This window comes from Hypanus sabinus, chromosome 2, assembly GCF_030144855.1.
Source record: "Hypanus sabinus isolate sHypSab1 chromosome 2, sHypSab1.hap1, whole genome shotgun sequence".
Lineage (NCBI taxonomy): Eukaryota > Metazoa > Chordata > Chondrichthyes > Myliobatiformes > Dasyatidae > Hypanus > Hypanus sabinus.
In genome coordinates this window covers 77,685,551-77,711,516 of record NC_082707.1, presented here as the reverse complement: position 1 = coordinate 77,711,516, position 25,966 = coordinate 77,685,551, and the positions used below count along the sequence as shown (strand labels likewise).

At 38.9% G+C, this 25,966-nt stretch overlaps 1 protein-coding gene across 3 annotated transcripts in view; it reads right to left on the bottom strand.

The window, feature by feature from the left end:
* LOC132380176 (cohesin subunit SA-1) overlaps positions 1–25,966 on the bottom strand; it is a 274,712-nt gene that overhangs the window by 39,048 nt on the left and 209,698 nt on the right. For all 3 annotated transcript variants that reach the window (XM_059948844.1, XM_059948854.1, XM_059948864.1), the window contains 7 exons: positions 23,814–23,890; positions 19,532–19,736; positions 16,766–16,917; positions 7,155–7,228; positions 4,463–4,586; positions 1,057–1,155; positions 464–543 (listed from right to left, as the gene is read on the bottom strand). In XM_059948844.1, coding sequence (XP_059804827.1) covers positions 464–543; positions 1,057–1,155; positions 4,463–4,586; positions 7,155–7,228; positions 16,766–16,917; positions 19,532–19,736; positions 23,814–23,890 — 811 coding nt within the window. The remainder of the gene's footprint in view (positions 1–463; positions 544–1,056; positions 1,156–4,462; positions 4,587–7,154; positions 7,229–16,765; positions 16,918–19,531; positions 19,737–23,813; positions 23,891–25,966) is intronic.

Sequence of the window (25,966 nt, the reverse complement as noted above, 5' to 3'; positions counted from 1 at the left end):
TCCTTTTGTGCCAAGATGAGACCACACTCAACACCTTATATCCCATCAAAGTATCCTCCGATCTTCTGGTGAACAAACTCCGCCACCCCCCCCCCCATTCCCCATTTTGACCTTTCAACTACTTCTAACCTGCCTATTACTTCCCTCTGGGTCCACTTCTTTCTCACCCATCTCCTCCTTCTTTCCTCCAAGCTTCTTTCCCCTCACCCCAACTTTTTATTCAGCCATCTTCCCTTTCCTTCTCAGTCCTGGAGAAGGCTCTAGGCATAAAACAACGAGTGTTTATTCTTTTTCATAGATGTTGTCTGACCTTCTGAGTTCCTCCAGCATTTTGTGTGTGTTGATTTGGATTACCAGCTTCTGAAGACTTTTTCGTCTTTGCGATTTCCTTTAAGAACTTAATTACCGTGGAGTTGACAATTCAATGATATCAAAGCAATATGGAAGAATAAAAACTACTTACTGCAGTATCAAAGTAACCAATCGAATAGCTTCCACAGCAACATCATATTCTTTGTCTAACGTCATTGACACAATACGATCCTGTAGAATTAATTTCAAACAAAACTTCAGAAATTAAAATCACTAAGACATTTTATGATTTTAGTTAAGATTTTCCCAAATGTTCTATTTGCACTTTGTTTAAGCACACATCTGAATAAGAGTGGTGTATGATGGATAAAATTACACTGATTTTTCCTGCATGCTTCCTTACATTTACTGGCTAGAGATATGTTTAATCAAAAAGATAGTGGGTGCATTTTCATGTATATTTTAGCATTATAACAATCATACATTTTCTAAATTTTCATCATTTTCTGGCACCAATTTATATTTTTAAAACTTTTGTAATATTGCATTGGAGATGCTATAAGTCTGAATTAAGCACTGCATATATTCTTATTTTACACTGCAAAAGACATCAGAGGCTATTCAGGAATCACGATTTAATTTTTATTTTAAATCAATGTTCATTAAATATTTGTTGTACAGACTGGCAAAATATTGACATTCATTTGTTTTTCAAACTTTCAGTCCACTTAAGGATTTTATTACCTTGAACCTATTGGTGAAGAGTTCTAGTTTCGGGAAGAGCTCCTTATTAGTGTAGAGTGACTGCAAAGCTTTCAGACATTTCAGCCTCACCTCACCTTGCTAAATGTAAATGAGACAATGCATACTTAATTAGCATGAATCCAAATTAAACAGTAAAAAAATAACGCAAACACCATCTCTGCCATTTTCCACAACTTTCAAGAAATATTTATCAATTCTTTATTATAAAGAATACAGGGTGGTGAAAAAAGAATATTGAGAGCTTGAAACAGTAGTAGTACTATAGATTTGCTGCTATTTCTGTTTGATCAATGGATGGAATCACACTTCAATGATTACATTGTCATACTTGTGAAGAAAGCAAACCACAAAAAGCAACCTGCTAAACTTGAGAACTAGGGATTTGTTATACCCAAGATAGGTGGAATTCAAGAAACACTTCTTTTCCACTATTTTACAATTTTAATGAAACCTGTGTGAACTAAGTATCAATTACACTGAAAAATGTTTGCATTCATAAAATTACTAAATTAATCTTATCAATAAATTAAAAATTCCAGGCACTAAAAACCTGAAAAACATTCAGAAAATGCTGGAAATTGTCAGCAGGTTAGACAGTATCCGCAGAAAGAAAAGCATTTGACCTTTCAGGTCTTGGGCCCTCTGTCAGATCCAATTCAGATCTGAAAAGTTAGCTTGTTTCTCTTTTCACAGACACTGCCTGGCCTGTGGAATTAGAATTTTTCATTGTAATTTTATTCCACATTGGACCTTGTTAATGATATTATACCATATTTCTCCGTAACACAGAAGGACATTCAGCCTACTGAGTCTATGCCAGTATTCAGAGTGATAATGTCACATTCCTATTTTCTACACTTGTTTTCCTAAAACCTCCTTCCACATGCCCAAGAACATCACATAGCTTCTCTCCTATCCTGATTTCCTTATACTAGATGTTTACTATTAATCCAAGGAAAATGTGTCAAAAGCAATCCTCAACTACAAAACTAATAAATATAACCTGAAAAATGTAACCAATTTTTCTCATCAAACTAAATTAACTCAAGTTGCAAATGTAGTTTTCTTTATAATAGCAAGAATGGCAATGACTTCTAATGAATTACATTAAACTTTATTCATAAGTATTCATGATCAATTTCAATTTGACTTTTAAGTCTCATTAGATGGTGACAAGGAGATGTACAGGAGTGAGCTAGATCAGCTGCTTGGAGTGCTATTCAACAACAACCTTGCACTCAAGGTCATTAAGATCCAGGAATTGATTGTGGACTTCAGAAGGGAAGTCAGGAGAACACATACCATCTCCTAGTGAGTGGTGAGCAGTGGAAAGGGTGAGCAGGTTCAAAATCCTGGGCATCAGCATCTCAGATGATCTATCCTGGGCCTACTATATTGATACAATTACGAAGGATGCTTGTCAGTGGCTACATTTCATGAGGAGTCTAAGGAGATTTGGTACGTCAGCAAAGACTCTGCCAACTTTCTGCAGATGTACTGTCAGCAGCATTCTGACTGGTTGCATCACCACCAAGCATGGAGGCTCAACTGCACAGCATTGAGAAAAGTTGCAGAGTGCTGTAGACTCAGCTTGGTCCATCATAGGCAGCAGACTTCCCACCATCAACAGCATCTTCAAAAGATGGTGCCTTAAGAAGGTAGTAGCATCCATCATTAAGACCTTCACCAATTGGGACATATTGTTTTTTCATTATTATTATCACCAGGAAGGAGGAATGGGATCCTGGAGATGCACACTCAACATATTAGGAACAGTTTCTTGTCCTCCACTAGAAGACTTTTAAAATGGTCCATGAACAGGTGAACATGATGTTCTCTTTTTGCACTTTTGTTTTTGTCTTACTGCTGCTGCAAAACAACAAATTTCATGACAGATCAGTGATAATAAACCTGATTCTGATGTCAATATCCACTGTGAATGGAAATTGAAAGTCTATTTCCCACCAAGTCAAATTTTCTCAGTCAAGTGAAGTGAGTACATGCAAATTCTTCAAATGGCAAAGTGCGTACTTTGATGGTCATCTCTACCCAACTCATGAAGCACAGTGTTCAACTAAAAAACTGAACACACTGTTATTTAACAGGATGTTAAATATGTGTATAAGATGATGACAGACATTGATTGTGTGGATAGTCAGAGGCTTTTTCCCCAGGGCTGAAATGGTTGCCACAAGAGGACACAGGTTAGGATACTGGAGAGTAGGTACAGAGGAGATGTCAGAGGTAATTTTTTTTTTTTTTTTTTACGCAGAGAGTGGTGAGTGTGTGGAATGGGCTGATGGTAATGGTGGTGGAGGCAGATACCATAGGGTCTTTTAAGAGTCTTTGAGATAGGTATACAGAGCTTAGAAAAATAGAGGGCTAGCTATTTCAAAGGTACGGACATATTTGGCACAACTTTGTGGGCCAAAGGGTCTGTATTGTGCTGTAGGTTTTTTGTTTCTAAGACTGTGAGAGTATATCGATCAGAGGACAAGACACAATCCAAATTGTTGGAACTGGGAGGTTGCTGTTACATTGGTATACCACCAATTGCCAAGGAGTTACCAAAGTCAATATTTAAAAATGGGGTGACTCCTTCCCTGAGCACTTACATCTTTTCATGCAGGATTTGATAACTGGCAATCCATAGTAATTTACTGCAGGCAAAGGGAAACTCAATTATTTCACTGAATTTTGGGACAAAGTGGAACAATGACACAAAGATAGGCAATGTAGATGGGAGTTAAAAAAATGAGGTATTAATAAATGAATTGAACCATCAAAACTGCAAGAGGTGGTATACTTTTGACCAATAAAAATAATTTCTAAATGATGAAATGCCATGAACAAATGGAACATCTGCAAACATACAGGAAAATCCTAAAAAATTCAAGCAATACCTTTCAGAGGCAAAGTCAGGGAATAAAGTAACATGCAAGGTTTTGTATAACTTTGGCACTGATGCTGCATGAATTTAAAATTGCAGACTGATTCAACTTATGTTAACCAAAAGTGTTAACAGGATATGGCAAAACGGCATTAAGTGAATTTAGTTCACAGATTAACCAGGATTTAATTAAACAGGCTCAAAGGACTACAACCTGTTTGTGTTCCTATGTTTCTAATCAAGTTGGTCTGTTGCATTAGTGGAAATTTAAACAAAGATTGGTCAGTATCAGGACATTTAATGTGATGCAGTCCTTTTAGTCACCATTAGATGCCTCCTAATTGTATTGATAAGAATATAAGAATGTCACTTCATGTAAGCTCAAGTAAAACTGTAACAGTACTTTCTCAAAGTATAGTTCAATATACAGGCACTAGAGCATAAACAAGGAAATTTTTGTTCATCTCAAATACTGATCAGAATGACGATTCTCACCCGATCATGTAATGTCCATCCCACGTATTTTAAATAACTGTCATTGAGGAAGGCATCACTGTAGCTCTTCATCCACACACCTATTTCCTCAATACAGATGGCTCGTATCTCTGAAATTGCATCACTAGAAAAGAGTACAATCAAACTTTAAACCACCACGGATCATTTTAATTACCACTGTCCTAGAAAATAATTTTGATTCACTTGAATATGTAAACACACAAAGGGAATAAAAATAGTAATGTATTGCAAATAACTGATTTTGAAAACTGCAAAGATTAAATAAATTTCATGTTACTCTGTATTAAAGAAAATTGGCTGCAGATATAAAGTTAAACAATTATAAAATTGGGACATATTGAAGCTGTGGAAGTTGCTGATGAAGCTGCACTTGGAGTACTGTATACAGTTTTCATCACCCTATTGTAGAAAACATGTAGTTAAACTGGAAAGAGTGCAGAGAAGACTTACGAGAACGTTGCCAGGACTAGAAGACCCTGAGTTAGAGGAAGAGGTTAGCCGGGCTTGGTCATTATTCTTTGAAACAAAGGAAAATGGGGTGGGGGGCAACCTTACAGAAGTGATGAAGAAATATAAATAAGATAGATGATAGTAATAATATTACTTGGGAAGGGGAGTCTAAAACTCAGGGGCATAAGGTTAGGGTGAGAGGGAAAAGATTTAAAGGGGACCTGAAGGGCAACTTTTTCCCATGAAGAGGGTAGTGAGCCTATGGAACGAGCAGCGAGAGAAACTGGTTGATCAGGTTCACCCAGCATTATTTAAGGAGCACCTGGATTGGTACTCAGAGGTTCAAGGCTGGAAGGATATTAGCCAAATGCAGAAATCTGGGTTTAATTGGGTGGGAAACGTAGTTAGCATAGACTTGTTGGACTGAAGGGCCTGTATCTGTGCTGCATTGCTCTGTGACTCCATAACAATACTCACTTGCCACAGGTGAAGCAGCATATTTATTTTATCATTTAATTTCTCCTTATTCTAGTAAATTACAGACCATGCTTTTTGCTCTCCCACAATTTTAGTTTGTGTTTTAAAAAATGTTTAATTCTTTCTACATTTGTGGAAAGTCATTGACTGAAATGCTTCTTCACCAGCACTGTTGCCTGACCTATGGGATACAAATTTTTCTAGACTTACAGCAATTAGAAAATTTTATTTTGGTATTGTTAAATTCATTGCATTATCTCTTTGAGAAATGCTCAACCTTGAATTTTTACTTCTGTCAGTAGGGACTTTATCTTTTTCACCTCGTTAACTTTTGAAGCTTTATCTCTTCTCAACATGTTTTTTTCTCAGGCACAAATGATCAGATTGCTGCAAGTTCAGAGCACATTGGGTTCAAATAAGTGACCGACAGTAAAAATTGAGGTGGCTAAAGTAATGCCTGTTAAGATGAGAAGATCTAAAGAGAGAAAGTGGCCAGAAGGAGAAGCCCGGGTGGATCAAGATCTGTATGTAAGGAAGGCTCCACTATGGGGTAAATTTTTTGTTGGAAGTGTCAATTGAAGATTGAAAACGGTAATAAGAGTCAAGACCATTGTCTCCCCTGTAACAATTTCCACTTAAAAGTGATTTGCTGTAAATTTAAACTGTTTTTAAAAATTCTCATTTTTCAACTTAAGGATTGCAAGCTTCAACAGGTTAAGTGTTGGATACAAACGTTCAGCTGAATCTTTTCTCCCCATCCTTTCTTCTGCCTTCTTTTTCATTCTCATCTCTCATTTCAACACTCCCTTTGATCTTTAAGGCCAGCCCGCAGTAGAAATGGCAACTTCAGTCCTCAAATCTCTACCTCGGACAATTAAATCTAACCTAACATAGAAATCTCTCTCCTTCATTTTTCCACCTGGATTATTTTTTTTGTCAGGACACATCCCATGGTGCAGCCTTCCTTTTTATTCAAAATTCTCAATTCATCAGGATCCCTCCCTTGAACCTCTCGTCTATTCTTAATCTTTTCATAGTAACCTATTGGCATCACTTCAACCACAACAATTCTTTCACTTATTCTCACCTATTACCCTCTGAATTAGCAGCACTCTCATCACTGAAGACCAATGTGAACACTGTCACCAGCATTAATAGTTGGCTGTTTGATGATCCATGCTCTATCTTTTGAAGGATGAAAACTAACACTCATCTTATTCCGGACCACAATAACATCACCAAATACAAAACCAATGTTTCAGACATTGACATGACTTTCTCCAAAATTCTCTCCACAGGCTTCAATTTTCTTGTATCAGGTACAACTGATTCTTCCTTTTTTCAATTATCTATTAGCAGGACTACCCTCACAGACCATACATAACTGTTCAGTCTATAAGGGTGATCTAAGGATTCACTCACCTACAACTTACATCATGCATCTTGTCTCGCTGCTCCAGGGCCAAAGGCTTATTGGATCATTTAATCTGTCTTGCATTTCACTCTAACACGAACATACCTACTGTTCTTTTCCCTCCCTTTCCCCATGTTTAAAAACTTCTATAAAGGTTTTCATTTCTGATTAAAGTCATCAGCCAACAATGTTACTGCTGTTTTCCTCCGCAAATGCACTCTGACTCCTTCATACTTCAGGTATTTACTGCTTTAATGACAATGCAATGATTTACTTTCATAAATCCAACTGTTACAAGTTATCACTCAACTCAGTTTGCAGGAAACTTACCGATATCTGTGCACAAAAATACCCTTGAAAACAGAGTTCATCATGTTTTCTATTTCATCTTGATTCTCTTGAAGCTAAACAGAAACATCAAATATGATAAGCAGTCAATGAATGCACTGCATAATATCTACTTGCACAGAAATTGAAAACATGCTTTAACATAATTCAACAAACTAAAACTGTGAAAATGGTCAAATGGCAAAGTACTTGGAATGAAAGGAACACTTTCTGACGTCAAGAGTGAAAAGCAGTGAAAAAAGCTTTTTTCCCTATTTGCCAAAAAAATCTTGGCAAATAGGGAACACATGCCAGTCCTCGTGTGGAAAGAGTGAGAAATTTCAAGTTCCTGGGTGTCAATATCTCTGATGATCTATAAGGGATTTAATAAGACACAACAGTGGCTATATTTCATTAGGAGTTTGAGAAGACTTGGTAGGTTACGCTCGCAAATTTCTATAGATAAACCATGGAGGGCATTCTAACTGGCTGCATTGCCATTTAGTACGGGGGGGGGGGGCTACTGCACAGCATCGAAATAAGCTTCAGAGTGGTAAACTTAATCAGCTCCATCATGGGCACTATCTGTAGTATCCAGGATATCTTCAAGGAGCGAAGCCTCAAAGAGGTGGCATCCATCATTCAGGAATCCCATCACCCAGATCATGCCTCGTTCTCATTGCTGACATCAGGAAGGAGATGCAGAAGCTTGAAAGCCCACCCTCAATGAATCAGTAGTTTCTTCCCCTCTGCTATACAATTTTTGAATGACATTGAATCCATGAACACTAGCTACCTTTTTTAGTTCTATTTTTGCACTACTTATTTAACTATTTAATATATACTTACCACAATTCTCCCTTTTTTCTATTATGTACTGCATTGTACAGCTGCTGCAAAAACAACAAATTTCATGACATATGCAGGCAATATTAGACCTGATTATGATTCTGAAATGCTGCCAGGCATAAATTCCAACTTGAGATATTCCCAAATCAATGGTGAGTGTAAAAATATTATTCTAGTCAGAATTATTCAGCATGAATACATGCCATGCAGCTCACCATACCCACTAGTGGGCACACACCTATTAATCCCATCTTTTAGTACGTAGCCTGCAGGCTTCAATGCCTTGTTGAAGATCGGAGGCAGCATCTTCAACACCATCACACGGAGCACGGGGGCCCCCCAGGGCTGTGTGCTCAGTCCACTGCTGTTCACTCTGCTGACCCATGACTGTGCTGCAACACATGGCTTGGACCACATCATCAAGTTCGGCAATGACACGACCGTGGTGGGTCTCATCAGCAAGAACGACGAGTCAGTATACAGAGAGGAGGTGCAGCAGATAACTGACTGGTGCAGAGTCAACAAACTGTCTCTGAATGTGAACAAGAGATGGCTGTTGACTTCAGGAGGGCATGAAGCAACCACTCCCCGCTGAACATCGACGGCTCCTCGGTATAGATTGTTAAGAACACCAAATCTCTTGGAGTTCACCTGGCGGAGAATCTCACCTGGTCCCTCAACACCAGCTCCATAGTAAAGAAAGCCCAGTAGCGTCTCTACTTTCTGCGAAGGCTGAGGAAAGTCCATCTCCCACCCCCCATCCTCATCACATCCTCCAGGGGTTGTACTGAGAGCATCCTGAGCAGCTGCATCATTGCCTGGTTCAGAAATTGTACCATCTTGGATGCAAGACCCTGCAGCGGATAGTGAGGTCAGCTGAGAAGATCATCGGGGTCTCTCTTCCCGCCATTACGCCATTTACACTACACACTGCATCCGCAAAGCAAACAGCATTATGAAGGGCCTCACACACCCCTCATACAAACGCTTCTCTCTTCTGCCGTCTGGGAAAAGGGACCGAAGCATTCGGGCTCTCACAACCAGACTATATAACAATTTCTTCCCCCAAGCTATCAGACTCCTCAATATCCAGAGCCTGGATTGACACCTTACTGCCTTATTATTTATTGCCTGCACTGTTTTGTGTACTTTATGCAGTCCTGGGTAGGTCTGTAGTCTAGTGTAGTTCTTTTCTCTGTGTTGTTTTTAACGTAGTTCAGTCTAGTTTTTGAACTGTTTCATGAAACACCATGGTCCTGAAAAATGTTGTCTCATTTTTACTGTGTACTGTACCAGCAGTTATGGTCGAAATGACAATAAAAAGTGACTTGACTTGACCTGATTCACGTGCTTGTCCAGACACTTAAATGTTGTTAGCAACTCTACTTTCACCACTCCAGCAGCACATTGCAGGTATTCTCAAGATGAAGGAACTCCTCCTCTAATACCATCTAAATCTCATTCCCCTTACCTTGAATGTATATCCTCTAATTTTATTCACCTCTGATATAAGAGGAAAACATTCTAGCCTATCATCTTATATACAACAATCACGTCAGAACCAGAATCAAGTTTATTATCACTAACATGTTGTGAAATTTGTTGTTATGCAGCAGCAGTGCAATACATTAAAGAACCAAAAAAACACCAAGAAATGTAAAAATTATAGTGCAAAAAGAGAACAAAATAGTCAGGTAGTGCTCACAGACTGTTGCTCAGAAATTTGATGGTGGAAGGGAAGAAGTTGTTCCTAGCACATTGTTGAATATGTGTCTTCAGGCTTCTGTACCTTCTCCCTGACAGTAATAATGAGAAGGGGGCAAGTCCTGGATAGTGAGGGCCTTTAATTATATATGCCACCTCCCTGAGGCACTGCTTTCGACAGATGTTCTCGATAGTGATGAGGCTAGTGCCTGCTATGGACTCAACCTCCTGCACTTGAGTGAAAATAGATTGAACTTCACCAGTGGCTTCTCATAATTGAAATGCTCTATTCCAAGCAACATCCCGTTGAATCTCCTCAGAATCAAAATCAGGTTTATTATCACTGTCTTATATAATGTGAAATTTGTTGTTTTGCAGCAACAGTATAATGCAAAGTCCTAAAATTACTATTAATTACAAAATAAATAATTAGTGCAAGAGAAAAGAATAATGAGGTAATGTTCATGGACCATTCAGAAATCTCATGGAAGAGGAGAAGAAGCTGTATCTGATTCAGTTAGTGTGGCTGTTCAGGTTCCTGTACCTGACTGAAGGCATGCCCTGAATGGTGAAGACCCTTAATAAAGGATGTTGCCTTCCTGAGGTACCTCCTCCTGAAGATGTTCTCAATGGTGGGGTTGTGAATGCAATGGAACTGGCTGAGTCTACAATCCTCTGCAACCTCTTGCGATCCTGTGCACTGGAGCAACCATATCAGACTGTGGTGCATCCATTTGGACTGCTCTCCGTCATACATCTAAAGAAATTTCCAAGAGCCTTGTGCGACATACTAAATCTCCTGAGACTTGTAAGAAAGTAGAGCCACTGGCATGCCTTCTTCATGGTTGCATCAACATGCTGGGCTCGGAACAGTTCCTCCAAGATGTTGATACATAGGAATTTAAGGCTGCTCACCCTTTCCACAGCTGATCGCTCAATTAGGACTGTATGTGTTCTTCAGAATTTCTCTTCCCGAAGTTCTTTGGTCCTGAAGATGAGCGTAAAGTGTTGGTTGCACACCACTCAGTTAGCCGATCTATCTCAAGTCTTCTACATTATCATCTGAAATTTCAGTGCTGTCACCCATGAACTTATACATGGCATTTCAACTGTTACGAGCCACATAGTTATGAGTGCAGAGAGAGTAGAGCATATCGAGATGTGCCCCTGTTGATTGTCAGCAAGAAGGTGTTATTACTGATCTGCACTGACTATGGTGTCCTGATAAGGAAGTTAAGCATCCATTTGCAGAGGGAGGTATAAAGGCCCAGGTTTAATACTGAAAGAATAACGGTATTGAACATCAAGTATAATGGAAAAATAACAACTTGACAAAATATTTGTCGCTGTCTAGATGCTCCAATGAGATTGTATCCGCTGTAGCCTTGTTGCAGCAGTAGGCAAATCCAGTCAATACTCACAATGTTCTTCTTGGGCACTGGTAGGATTGTTGGCCTTTTGAAGTAGATAGGAACCCCAGATCGCAGCATTATGAGATTAAAAATACCCCTGAACACCACACAAAATGCTGGAAGAATTTAGGCAACAACAACATGCAGGTATAAACTTTCAGACCGAGATCCTCATCAGGGTTGAAAAATGGTGGTGGTGGTGTTGGGGGAAGTGGAAGGACCACAAGCTGGCCGGTGGTAGGTGAAGCTAGGTGAAGGAAAAGCTGGGTAGGGAGGAGGAGGTATTAAGTGAAAAACTGGGAGGTGATGAGTTGAATAGGTAAATGGCTGATGAAAGAATCTGATAGGAGACCATAGGAGAAAAGAAAGGAGGGACACCAGAGAGAGGTGATGAGCAGGTGAGGAAAATTAAAGGGGTAAGAGGAAGCCAAAATGAGGAATGAAAAAAGATAGAAGTGAACACTCCAGCCAGCTAGTCCTCTCAGGTTTTGAGTGCATGACCAGATACACAATTTGGGGCTTTATTCCTTGCAAGATTCCTTCCTCATTTAAAGGTGAAATTTTGAGGGTACAGAATCTTTATGTTCCTGTTAGGTTGAAAGGAAAGGTTAAAAGGTTAAAACGGTTGTTTGTTATATACATTAATGATCTAGATGATGGGGTGGTAAAATTGGATTAGTAAGTATGCAGACGATACTAAGATAGGTGGCATTGTGGATAATGAAGTAGGTTTTCACAGCTTGCAGAGAGATTTAGGTCAGTTAGAAGAGTGGGCTGAAAGACGGCAGATGGAGTTTAATGCTGATAAGTGTGAGGTGCTATATTTTGGTAAGACTAATCAAAATAGAACATACACGGTAAATGGTAGGGCATTGAAGAATGCAGGAGATCAGAGTGATCTAGAAATAATGGTGTATAGTTCCCTGAAGGAAGAATCTCATGTGGATAAGGTGGTGAAGAAAGCTTTTGGTATGCTGGCCTTTATAAATCAGAGCATTGAGTACAGGAGTTGGGATGTGATGTTAAAATTGTACCAGGCAGTGGTAAGGCCAAATTTGGAGTATTGTGTACAGTTCTGGTCACCGAATTATAGGAAAGATGTCAACAAAATAGAGAGAGTACAGAGAAGACTTACTAGAATGTTACCTGGGCTTCAGCACCTAAGTTACAGAGAAAGGTCGAACAAGTTAAGCCTTTATTCTTTGCAGCATAGAAGGTTGAGGGGGGGCATTGACAGAGGTATTTAAAATTATGAGGGGGATAGATAGAGTTGATGTGGATATGCTTTTTCCATTGAGAGTAGGGGAGATTCAAACAAGAGGACATGAGTTGAGAGTTGGGGGCAAAAGTTTAGGGGTAACATGAGGGGGAATTTCTTTACTCAGAGAGTGGTAGCTGTGTGGAACGAGCTTCCAGTAGAAGTGGTAGAGGCAGGTTCGGTATTGTCATTTAAAGTAAAATTGGATAGGTATATGGACAGGAAAGAAATAGAGGGTTATGGGCTGAGTGCAGCTCAGTGGGACTAGTTGAGAGTAAGCGTTTGGCATGGACTAGAAAGGCCTGTTTCCGTGCTGTAATTGTTATATGGTTATAAGAGCCTTCTTGGTGGATGTTCTGATATCAAGCTGTGAGACAGAAATCACAGGGTTGACGGAAGCTAAACAGATTCATACAGGAGTAATATTATTCTCCCTTTCAAAGCATTTGAAGTTTCAAAAAGTGTTGAAGCTTCACAGTTGTTGTGCAACTGAATGTATCTCTAATTTCAAATGGAAATGCCTTTCTATTCTCATGATGGCCTTCTGTAGGCTGTACCTGGACTTAATGTAGCATTTCGAATCACTGGTCTTGAGCAACACAGATCTAGCCTTCAGTAGACTGTAAATCTCCAAGTTCATCCAGGGCTTCAGGTTTGGGGAAAATAAAATGCTTTTCATGAAGACCTTGATGAAGTTGGGGACAGCTGTGGCATATTCATGAATGTTTTCCAGTCCACTGATTCAAAGCAGTCCTGTAAATGCTCCTTCACCTCCCTTGACCTCATCTTCAGTCCTCATAGCTGGTACTGTGGACTTTAATCTCTACCCACATGCTGGCAGAAAGAGTACAGCCAAGTAATCAGACTTGCCAATGTACAGGTGTGGAATGGCACAATAAGTGTTCTTGATGGTGTAATGGGTTCAAATGGGTTGGCTCCTCTGATTTTGACATGCTGGTGGCAGTTTGTCACAGACTTCTTCAAGCTAGCCTGGACGAACACCCCCCGCAAGTCCTCCAACGCTAACACATCTTTTCTATAGTGTTCTAGCCAGAACTGCACACAGTACTGCAGCCGAAGTCTGACTAATGTTTTAAACCGTTGTATAGCTTCACTGCTCTTAATGACTTGACTAGTAAAGGCAACCAGCCTATATGCCTTCTTTACCACAGACTATCATTTTCATGGATATTCGGGTTTACATATCAAGGTCCTTCTATTTCGCAACACTCTGCAGGAGCTTGCCATTCGTGGTATATGTCCTAGCTTCATTACTACTCCCAAAATGCACCAGCTCAAATTTATCCAGATTAAACTCCATTGTCCATTTCTCAGCCCATTTCACCATCACAACAATATCACCCTGCAGCCGAAAACAAGCCTCCACAATGGCAACAACTCTACCCATGTATAGAATATACACAAGTCAGTAATATCTAACTGTTGGTAAGACAAGCCTTGAAGTTACAAGCTAGGTTAATAACTGCAAGACTCTATCCTACTAACAATTTGATACAGAGTGGAAATTCAGTGTTTTCATACTTGTTATAAGAACTGTACATAGAGTGAACATTAAAATCCAGTCTAAATTGCAAAAAGTTTGCACCACTGACAGGTTCCGGGCCACAAATCTTTTTAACTATATTTCTTCTTTTTGTCTCTAACTGCTCGTATTAAATTATTATCTTGATGATTTTGGTTGCACTTCAGCACAGATATTCTTTCCGCTCTCTTTACTACTCCCGTCTGAAAATTAACATGCTCATTTAAAATATCTTGTCCAGTCTGAAGGCTCACTGCCCTGAAAAGCTGACTGTTTCACGCCTCACTGGTGTTGTGTGACCTGCAAAGTACTAAACTGCATTTTCTGTTTTTGCTTTTATTGCTCCAATAAAATATCTGCTAAGCTGCAAAATGATAGTTTTACTTTATTCGGTATCCACTAAAAATACAAGACCAATCATCAAATAAGGTATGCATTTAATACAAAATTATGTATTTGAATAATAAACTGTTTCAATCATTTGGCTCTTGAATGATCTACTATGAGCATAAATCGACTTACTAAAAAAGAATGTTCCTCTAATGAGGTAGAACAAGATGTTCTTTATTGTGACTTTGCTGAATCTTGCCTTTTCATATGCTCATTGAGATGAAGAATATTAGTTCAACAACTTAAAAATAATATTTCTTCACTGTAGTGGAAGGAAAGGTGCTGTTTGTAGTTACACTGCTGAACATCATGCTCAAGGTAAGGAATGCTAGTTTTGAGAATTCACCTTCAATTTCAGCCAGCTAAGGTCAGGATCAATTAAATCATCTCAGATACATTGAAGCTAAATTAAACAAAACCTGTCACTACTCTACTGCAACATGTCTCTCCACTAAAAAGAAATAGCTGATATCGTGGACCCTTGAAAGTATAATTCTAGTTACCAGATAATTGTAATCTCTTAACATATTACATTCAATAAATGAGATGTTAAGTAATTAATCACTGTGCTTCTCCAAAGGGAATTAAAGAATGAAACTCAAGGTGACAAATCACTTCAGGAATCTCATTATAAATATACCTGCCATCAAAATAATAACTGTTGAAGATTGCCAAGAAGTCAAATTTCCTTATCTCTTGCCAAAGCCTTCTTTCTTTCAATCCAGTGGGATTGAATGAAATATTGCAGGAAAAGGTTTAAAGCAACCTTTTGCAAAAATAGATCAGTCCTCCATTCAGCCACCAAATCTTTGGACTGCTCTTCAAACAATTTCATTCCCTCAGTCCGTTTATTAATCATAATTGTTCTTCTTGAATCCCAGTTCCTCAATTCCTCCTTTCAATGTGTTTTCTTCCAGTGTTCCATTGTCACTTACATTTTCAAATTATTGATAATGCTCCAAAATGCAATAAAGCAGGCAACAGAGTGGGCTCAGACCAATTATATTGGTACATTTACTTTTGCATTCTCTCATGCTGTCTGTATGCATTCTGATTGTTCTTAGCACTTCAAACATTATTAATCTTTCCAACACCTGTGTTATTTAACATTTTCTAATAAGCAGTTTGAAAATCAACCAATCAACTAGTTTTCTATCAGAGACTGTACCATTTACAGATCATCTTCTTCTGTGGTTAGTCCATTTGCATACATGCTTTTTTATCTTCACCTCTGATAAATGTGCTTGAAATGGAAAATTGACTTCTTTATGAAAACATTGAGAACAATTTTCAGAATTTTCTGATTCATAATTTCCAACATTTAGATATTTTCAGATTTAAGACATATATTTGCTTTTATTGCTTATTTTAAAATTAAGCCTTTGACCATAGTGAATATTTCAAAAACAGCAAAGGTGAAAGCAAACAAAATGCTGCAGGAAGTCAGTAGATGAGGCAGCATCTATGGAAAACAGTAAACGGTCATTTCAGACCAAGATTGTTCATCAGGACTGGAATGGTCTAATAAGGGTCTTGGTCCAAAACACTAACTGTTCATTCTTTTCCATAGGTGCTACCTAGCCTGCTGAATTCCTCCAGCATTTTGTGTGCATTACTTTGATTTCCAGCATATACTGATTTTCTGTTGAAAGGTAAAAGCATGCTCAGAACAAAATACAGACAGAACATAGTCACTAACTTAAAGCTCAAAATAATGATATATGAAATTATTTTAATTTATATTAAATTATTTTAGATGTTAATAACCAGTACTTCTAAAACACTTGTACTGCAATCTTCCATGTTGTGATTGAGCCAAATAGTTAAAGCCATATCATAGCACCGCTACAAAAATGTACAATTCCTCCTCCCATTGTGTGGCATGTGGGCAGGTGGTTAAGGCATTGGACTAGCAATCTGAAGATTGTGAGTCTGAGCCCCAGTCGAGGTAGCGTGTTGTGTCGTTGAGCAAGGCACTTAACCACACATTGCTCCAGTCCACCCAGCTGAAGATGGGTACCTGCAAAATGCTGGGGGTTAACCTTGTGATAGACTGGCAACCTATCCTGCGGGGGGGGGGGGGGAGGGAAGTCTCGTACTCTCAGTCGTTTCACACCACGGAAACTGGCATAAGCACCAGCCTCATGAGCCTATAAGGCTTTGGACAGACTTTAACTTAACTACTCCCATTTGGGTATTTACATATTCTTACAAGTACTTATTATTATATATATTATAAATATAAAGCATTTACCATAGTAGAAAAGAAACATTGAAAAACAAAATCAGCATGTCATGCAAAATAACTTCCATAATGAGGAAATCAGAAATAAAAAGAGAAAATGCTGGAAAAAAATCAACCTGAGCTAATTTCAATTTCCAGCATTGGTAAATTTCCAACATCTGCAGTTTTTTATTTGATTTGTACTTAAAATATAGAACATATTGTAAGTCTTACCTCCTTTCTCTTTTGTAGAAGTAATTCTAATCTATCATTAGCTCGTTTGCCTATCATTTTGTTCCTTTCAGCTTCATATTGTCTTTGTGTATTATCCTGATGTATACTTAAGTTTAAGGCTACATTCACTAATGCAGTCATCAGCTTCATAGCTGCAATGAGAAAAGCAAAATCATTAATTTTAAATTAAAACTTTTGTGTTGTGCTAATCACTAAGCTCAAGCATATTTATATCCTCACAGTTTATGAAATTGCATATAAAATACTGGAGGTAATTGTGTTAGTTTACCTTTATTAATATAATTTAAATACTACATAAATTAAATTGCAAATACTTACACTGAATTTGGTTGTGACAGTGTAACCAAGTGATATCAAGAGAATTTTACCCATTTCCCTTTACTTTGAAGTTCTTTGATGAAGTTCAAAAAGTAGTTAATAGCAAACAAACAAAGCTTGATAAAAAAAAATCACAAGCTGATTCTTAGAAGTAACTATCAAACTGCTTTGAAGAAGTTCCAGCAAAACTCCCTATTTCTAGATAAGTGTCCAGTCAAGATGCTACTGAGCTACAACTCTGTCGAGATTGTGGCTCTGATTTAGTAGTTTTTTTTTTAAGTTCATAGGGTTGGTTTCTGGGGACAGAGGGGAGAGTTAAGAGTTCACATTAGGGTTTAGACACAGAGATATGGAGAAGTTAGAGCTCAGGCTGGAGTCTAATCTTTTGCTCTATGTTCTGCGTTCGAAGGCCAACAACATGGACAAGTGACGAAGGATATCCAGAGTCTAGGCCTCCACATCATACTCAAAGGCCAGCAATGTGGACATGGAACAAAGAGTATCTGGACTCTAGGCCAGCAACATGGATGTGTGACAAAGGACATCCATAGTTGTTGGGCTGGCAAGCACTGTGTAAGAGGACCAATGATAACGAAAGCTGGTGGCCCACCAAGTGAGAGAGTTGCAACAGGTCAGTGGGTCCCAGAATTAGATATCTATTTGAGTAGGAGGCACAATGGTTGGTGACCCCACCAGGTACATGAGTCAGTTACTCTGGAGTTCAGAATCATGTCATCGCCTAGTCCTAAGCTTGGTACCGAAGACTGAAGCCAGAAGATCAATTGGAAGTCCAGAACTTGAATCCTGATGGCCTACTGAGACTAGGAGTCTGAAGTCATTGAAGGCTAGTTGTCTGTGTGAGTCCACGGAAGACTGCAGGTCCAGAGTCATGTCTTGTGTTAGAGGGCTGCCTGCGTGTGAATGTGTGCAGGTGGGAGGGAGGATAGGGGCTCATTTTGCTGCTGTTATTTTGTTGCTTTTTGCATTTTGTTTTGTTGTGTTCTGTGTTATTCTGCTGAGCATCATGGCATGTTTTGTTGGCACCAAAATGTGTGGTGACATTTGCCGGCTGCCTCCAGCACGTTCTTAGGTTGTGTTGGTTGTTCATCCAAACAACGCATTTCACCCTATGTTTTAATGCATGTGTGATAAATAAATGGATTTTAATCTGTATATGTATGAAAATTTGTAGTTGAAACAAACTGGGTATTTCGGCAGCCAGAACTCCACTTAGCTAACTGGATGGAAATTGAAAGGAATAGAAAGCATCCACTGGAAAGCTAGAAAAAAATACTGGTGAAAATGCAAAACAACTGAAAAATATAAATGCATAATGACTCAATTTATAATCTTCATTTACTGTTTTGTTGCCTAAGTTAGAAGATAACAAATCTATATATGGGTTCAGATGCACTTAGAATAAAGCTGCACATGTTTGCTTGAGAAAAATGTGCAACACAAAGAAAATCACCTCAAGTGTTCAGTATGAATTCAAACTTGGGCCCAAAATAAATTATTTCAAAATTTTCCATTCAATATTCAGCCTCTGAGTGTTAAAATCTTAGCAGTTACAATAATGAAAAGTAAATTTAAAAATGCTACCTTCCTTCCTAAGTACCTACTCCAAAAAAAATGCAGGAGAAAGAAATCATATTTATAAAACTGAAGCGGATCACCAAATGGAATATACACATTACCAACAATAACTGAAACTTTTCAGACAATTTGTCATCACATAAAGACAAATGCTATACCCTCCTTCCAATTGGTTTTTCAATATTTACTTCAGCCTCTTCTTCTGCCTCTGCTGATCTACAACTTTCACACAGATTCAGACAAATTCAACTTAAGTTATAAAATTTACTGAGAATGTCTTTTTCTTTAACAGTAGAGCATCACAATAAATCAAGAATATGGAATAAATCAATGCATTTAACTATTTGCTTCAGATTTTCATCAATATTTGTTTACACTGGGTTCTCATTCCACAATATATACAATTTAAAACTCTTGCCCTTGTGTGAAAATCGCTTCATCATATAGTAGCTCACTTTTTCTGCAAAGTACTCTATTATTCACAACTCCCCAATTAACCAGTTCCCCTTCAGCGTTATCAAAATAGATTATTCTGCCTGAGCATTTGATCATTTCTTCTACCTCTTGCTTAGTCTCATTAGCCAATTTATCTGTATCACACATGCTAAATAAATAAACGTTGTTTTACTTAGGGTTTATGTTAAAATCTAAATCTGTGGCAAATCAAGTTAAGACTATGATTTTACACATGTTGCATGTGTCCAACTAAAGCCTGACTCATTCATTCACTTAAATGTAATTCAGATTCTATGTTGAACATCATAGTATGTGCTTTAGCATTCAAACAAAAATCCTTCATAAATTATTGTTTGCACAAAGCTATGAACTTACCAGCCAATGTACTGGTGTGCCTGAAGGCTCGAACTTGCGAATCAGAAAGCCCAGTTAACAAAGAAATCACTGTATCCATCATGTATTCATCATAAATAATACTGTACTGACACTGCCGGATCAGCACTCCAATAAACTCACAGAAATTTGAGCGAAATTTCTTCCACTGTGGACCAGGCATTGTTAGTGGATAATCTCCACTGTCCTGAAAATAAATATATTCACGATTATAATCTTTAATAAAGTATTTATATGGTTTGTAGCAAAAGAGTTTTACTTTCTATATGTATAATATTTCTTTTCTCCTGACCCACATTTTGTAGGAAAATACCATACAAAAATAAACAGAGTTCAAGACATCATCACTCATCAAAATACTCAGAGCTCAAAAAAAGTAACAAGATAAAATGACACTTAATTATTAATTAAAGTATCCATTTGCTTTTTCTTCCTGTTTTAGAAACAGGACCCAGGTACATTTATTGTTTTTAAGGTGATGATGAACTCTTTTCTGGATTTGTGCAGTTCACAAGATAAAGGAACACAGTTAACTGTTTCATGCCTCGCAGGTGTATAGCAATTCTGGCACACTTGAATGGCATCTTTATCCATTTCAAACGGTATTTATAGTTCAAAGTTAATTTATTATCAAAATACACGTACATCACTATATAGACCCCTGAGATTTATTTTCTTATAAGCATACTGAATCCAATAATAACAGAATCAATGTAAGACCGCATCAATAGGCAAAAAACTACATGCAAAAGACAACAAAACTGTGCAAATACAAAATGACAGACAAAAAATAATAATAAAGATAATAAATAAATAGATAAATAAATAAATAAGCAAGCTAGCAATAAATATTGGGATGATGAGATGAAGAATCCTTGAAAGTGTATCCGTAGATTGCAGGAACAGTTCAGTGTTGGGCCAAGTGAAGTTGGCTGAAGTTACCTCCTCTGGTTCAAGAGCCTGATAGCTGAGGGGTTCCTGAACCTGGCGGTGTGAGTCCTGTGGTTCCTGTACCACTTTCTTGATGGCAGCAGCGAGAAGAGAACTTGACTACACTGGTGAGGGTCCCTGTTGATGGATGCTGCTTTCCTGCAACAATGCTCCATGTAGATGAGCTCAATGGTAGGGAGGGCTTTACTCATGAAGAACTGGGCTGTATCCACTACTTTTTGTAGGGTTTTCCATTCGAGGCAGTGATGCAAACCATCTATATACTCTCCACTGTGCACCTATAGAGGTTTGACGAAGTTTAAATGACCATGCTGAATCTTCACAAACTTCTAAGGCAGTAGAGGTGCTGCTGTGTTTTCTTCGTAATGGCACTCACATGCAGAACCCAGAACACCGAGAAATTTAAAGTTGCTGACCCTCTCCAACTCTGATCCTGCAATGAGGACTGGCTCACGGACCAGAGATCCATGAACATCCACGTTTCTGTGTGCCTGGACTAACTCTGTAGCCAGAAAGGACAAAGACACCAGAATTTTTATACTGGAAGATATTAGTTGACCAGATTGTAGAATACTGTCAGTATCCTATTACATGCTATACCAGTGGTTACAGAGAGAACAGCTTCATCCCATGGTTCAACTAATCCAACCACTGCATGTCACAATTAAGTACCAAAATCAAAGACAAGCTGCACTGCGAGTCCAGAGGTGGTTCACAGACGTAGTGAGCAGACAGGACAGATGCACACTGCATCCAACTACTGAGCTTTACACTAGGACTAAAACTAAGTTCAATTTGTATCTCCTTTTTTTTGAAACCAACTTTTAATTTTTTTTAATGTATTTGAATTATATGTGAGTTTCTGATCAGCAGAAAACCCTGCAGTTGGGATGTTTATCAAAGCCGATCTGCTGTGGTGTCCATCAAAAGCTGTCTGGATACTCCAGGAACATGGACCTCAGGACCCGAAGTCTACATCTTGCTTCAAGTATGAGTCTGCTCCACTTTATTGGATGCCTCTCAGAAATAGAGGGTCAGCAGCAATATGTATCTAAATCAGATTACTGTATGTAGGTGGACTGCTCATTTGGCTAGCATTACTTTCTCCCCCCATGGCTACAGCAGATTTAATTCTGTGGAAAGATTTGGATTCACACAGAGTTGCAAGAAAAGTTTTGAGAACCTCTTGCAATGATCTGGTTCTCTGCATTAATTACTTATAAAATGTGTCTAATCTTCATCTATGTCACAACAATAGGAAAACAATCTGCCTAAACAAACAACACACAAACAATTGCACTTTTCATGTCTTAACTGAATGCATTGTTTAATCATTCATAGTTCAGACCGGAAAAAGTATGCAAACTCTTGTATTAATAACTGGTAGAACCCCTTTAGCAGCAATAACCTCCAAAAGAATGGTTCCTGTGGCTGCACAATGGTGAAGAGGAATTTCAGACCATTTCTCCATACAAAACTGTTTCAGTTCATCAGTATTTCTGGGATACCTTGCACGAACAGCCCGCTTCAAGTCATGCCACAGCATTTCAATTGGGTGAAGGTCTGGAGTCTGACTTAGCCATTCCAAAACACAAATTTTCTTCTTTTTATACCATTTTGTTGTTAATTTACTCTAATGTTTTAGATCATTGTGTTGTTGCATCATCCAAAGTCTATTAAGCTTCAGGTGACTGACTGCTACCCTGACTCCAAATAGCTTTGTAGAAGATACTGCATCAGAGGTCCATATACTGTTTTGAACCTAGACTGTGATTGTTTAAATGGTGTATTCAGTATTGATAAGAAGTACAGTTGGCCCTCCTTATGCACGGATCGGGAAAACCTGGAAGTTCTCACTGCAGCACCTGCTGTTTGAGCATATACAGACTTCTTTTTCTGGTCATTATTCCCTAAGCAATACAACAACTATTTACATAGCATTTACATTGTATTAGGTATTATAAGTAATCTAGAGATGATTTAAAGTACCGTAAATTCAGGTGTACAAGCCGACCCGGAGTATAAGCCAATCCCCCATTTTCAAGGTTTAAAAAAGTGACATTTTCACGTTACCTTTGTATAAGCCGACCCCTTTTGTAGAGGTTTTTGATTTAACCAGAAAAGATCACAAGATCTCACATGCTGGTACTCAGCTTTGCCGGATCTGGAACCTGGAAATTTTGTGTACCAGTATCTGCTAAGAAAACAGGCCTACACGTTGTAGAGTGTTTTAGGCAAAGTCTTAATAAATAAATCAGGGAAGGAAATTTTGGATTAGGTTTCCAAAGGAAAAGAATCCTCTGAAATGTAACCTCCATGAAACTATTTAGCGCCCATCATAACCTCGTTAAAACATAACTCGGGGTAGCGGGATCAGTACGTGTACTCAGTATTGAGTTTGCGACCACCATGTACAAAAGATTAAAACAAGTGTGATATGATGCTGGCTTCAAGCTATAGGTTGTTGATTTTGCTAAAGGAACGAATAATTCTACAGCTGCTAAGAAGTTTAGTGTAAACAAGAAACAAATGAGAGAGTGGAGTAAGGCAGAGGACACACTGAGGAAAAAGCCATAGACGAAATGTACAAACTGCAGTAAAACATGCCAGTGGTCAGAACTGGAAGAAAAAATGAATCACCAGTGATCACCTGGATACATTATTACCAGAGAAATGATTCAAGTTCAAGCGTTGAAATGGGAGGAAAAACACTGCGAGGTCAGTGAAAATATCAAAGCTACGCAAAGTTGGTGCACCCAATTTATGAACAGACGTGATCTTGCGTTGAGACAAAAAACAAAGATTACTCAGAAAATTCCCGTGGGGTGTTGCTTATGTTCAAGAACGCTACTGGATGGACGAAGCGTGTTGCTTGAAGTGGGTTAAAGAAGTGCGGGATCGACATCCCGAAGGTTTCAGGAAGGAAAAGTCGCTACTTGTCTGGGACATGTTCAAAGCGCACTTGTCAGGTGAGACAAATACAGCATTGAAAGCTGAAAATACAGACATTGCAGTCATCCCCAGTGGTTTGATGTCTGTGCTCCAGCCACTAGATGTGAGTTTAAATAAACCATAAAATGGGATTATATGTGTACAGTTCTGTAAGTTGGAACAGGTACATCCGGTATTATTTAGCGTTAGTTAGTCAACAATTTGTCTTTGTGTGTAATATATATTTTACTGTTCTATCCATATAAAACACTATTCAGCTTTTAAATCGAAGAACATCAAAAGATGTAACTCTGGTTTCAATCTTGGGACCATCCAAATTTATACATACTGCACATTATGTAATGAAATAATGGGGACTCACTTCATCAAACTCTTCAGTCATTTTCCTGATTATTTCTGTATTCTGCATATTTCTAAACATTTCGATTCTGACAGTGCCTGTAAAGGAAATAAAAACAAAATTATAAAATGACCTTCATAACGACTGTTGAGTTTCATAAAGCTACAAAGGACAACTCTACCAAAACTAAAGTGTACAGGTAAAGTACAGTTAAATAAACTGGATATTTTAAAACAATTTCAGTAGGTCTTTATAACAAAACAGCTAAGCACCTGATGCATTAAATCACAAAATAATGAAGAAAAAAATTGCACAAAACAAACTTGTTCATATCCAACTGGAACTAGCTCCAAATATAGTAGTGCTAATAATAATAGTAATAAAAGGTGAGAGGTGACCTGATAGAGGTGTATAAGACGAGCGGCATTGATTGCGTGGATAGTCAGAGGCTTTTTCTCAGGGCTGAAATGGTCGCCACAAGAGGACACAGGATTAAGGTGCTGGGGAGTAGGTACAGAGGAGATGTCAGGGTTAAGTTTTTTAACCAGAGAGTGTTAAGTGCATGGAATGCACTGCCGGCAACGGTGGTGGAGGCGGATGCAATAGGGTCTTTTAAGACTTTTGGATGGGTACATGGCGCTTAGAAATATAGAGGGCTATGGGAAAGTCTAGTAATTTCTAAGGTAGGGACACGTTCAGCACAAATTTGTGCTGTAGATTTTCTATGTTTCTGTTTCTAAAAGAATCAGAATCAGAATCAGACTTTAATCGCCAAGTACCTGTACACATATAAGGAACTTACTTCCGGCAGATGTTGTCTCTCTGCTCATAACAATAATAATGATATATATAAATGAAAATATAGATTATACATACAAGTAGTGCAATCCAAGTAATAGTTAGCTGACAGTTAACTGTTCAGCAAAGTGACCGCAGTAGGGAAAAAACTTCTCCAGTGCCTATAGTCTTAGTCTGGAGGGATCTGAAGCGCCTACCAGACGGAAGCAGATCAAACAGTCCGTGCGCAGGATGGAAGGAGTCCTTTATGATGTTCCCCGCCCTCTTCTTCAACCTGGAAGAGTACAGGTCCACAATAGAGGGCAGGGAGGCTCCAATGATGCGCTCGGCAGTCCTCACTGTGCGCTGCAGTCTGGTTCTATCCTGCTTGGTGGCGGCTCCAAACCACACAGTGATGGAGGTGCACAGGACAGACTCAATGACTGCAGTATAGAACTGCAGCAGCGATTCCTGAGGCAGACCATATTTCCTCAAGAGCTGCAGGAAGTACATCCGCTGCTGGGCCTTCTTCAGGATGGAGCTGATGTTCTGCTCCCACTTCAGATCCTGAGAGATGGTAGTTCCCAGGAACCTGAAGTTCTCCACGGTGGACACAGGGCTGCCGAGGACTGTGAGGGGGGACAAAACGGGGGGATGTCTCCTGAAATCCACTATCATCTCCTTTGTATTGAGCGTGTTCAGCTCCAGATTGTTCCGACTGCACCAGAGCGCCAGTTGGTCCACCTGCTGTCGATATGCAGACTTATCACTGTTCTGGATGAGTCCAAAGACGGTGGTGTCGTCTGCAAACTTCAAAAGCTTCACACAGGGGTTGGAGGAGGTGCAGTCATTGGTGTAGAGGGAAAACAGCAGTGGAGAGAGGACACACCCCTGGGGGGCGCTGGTGTTGGTGATTCGAGTCTCCGAGGTGACCTGACCCATCCTTACCTGCTGACTTCTGTTGGTCAGGAAGCTGTAAGTCCAATCGCAGAGGACTTCCAGTCAAGATGGCGCCTGCATACAGCGCTTCTTTGATCGACATCTTCTGGCTAGATCATGGAACCATTTTTTTCATTTCTTTTATGTCTTTTAAGTTCATTTCTCATCTTGGATGTGATTCTACAACTGTTGAAGTCTGTGTTTTGCTTTTAGGAGGTCGTTTGGGTGCTTCAACACTCTGCAGTCTCTAAGATTCTGGAGGCAGAGGCAGTGTGAATAAACCATGTGGCAAGAAGCCTGCAGGATGGTGCATGAGCCAATGTTTGACCCCATTTCTCCTATTATAGCTTCCATGTACACTGAGTAAAGCGACGAGGGTGACTGAATATCAGGGTGAGTCTGGAAGTTTGGAGATCGTTTGGGTGTTCCAGTGCTTTGAGATACTGGGAGGCAGAGGC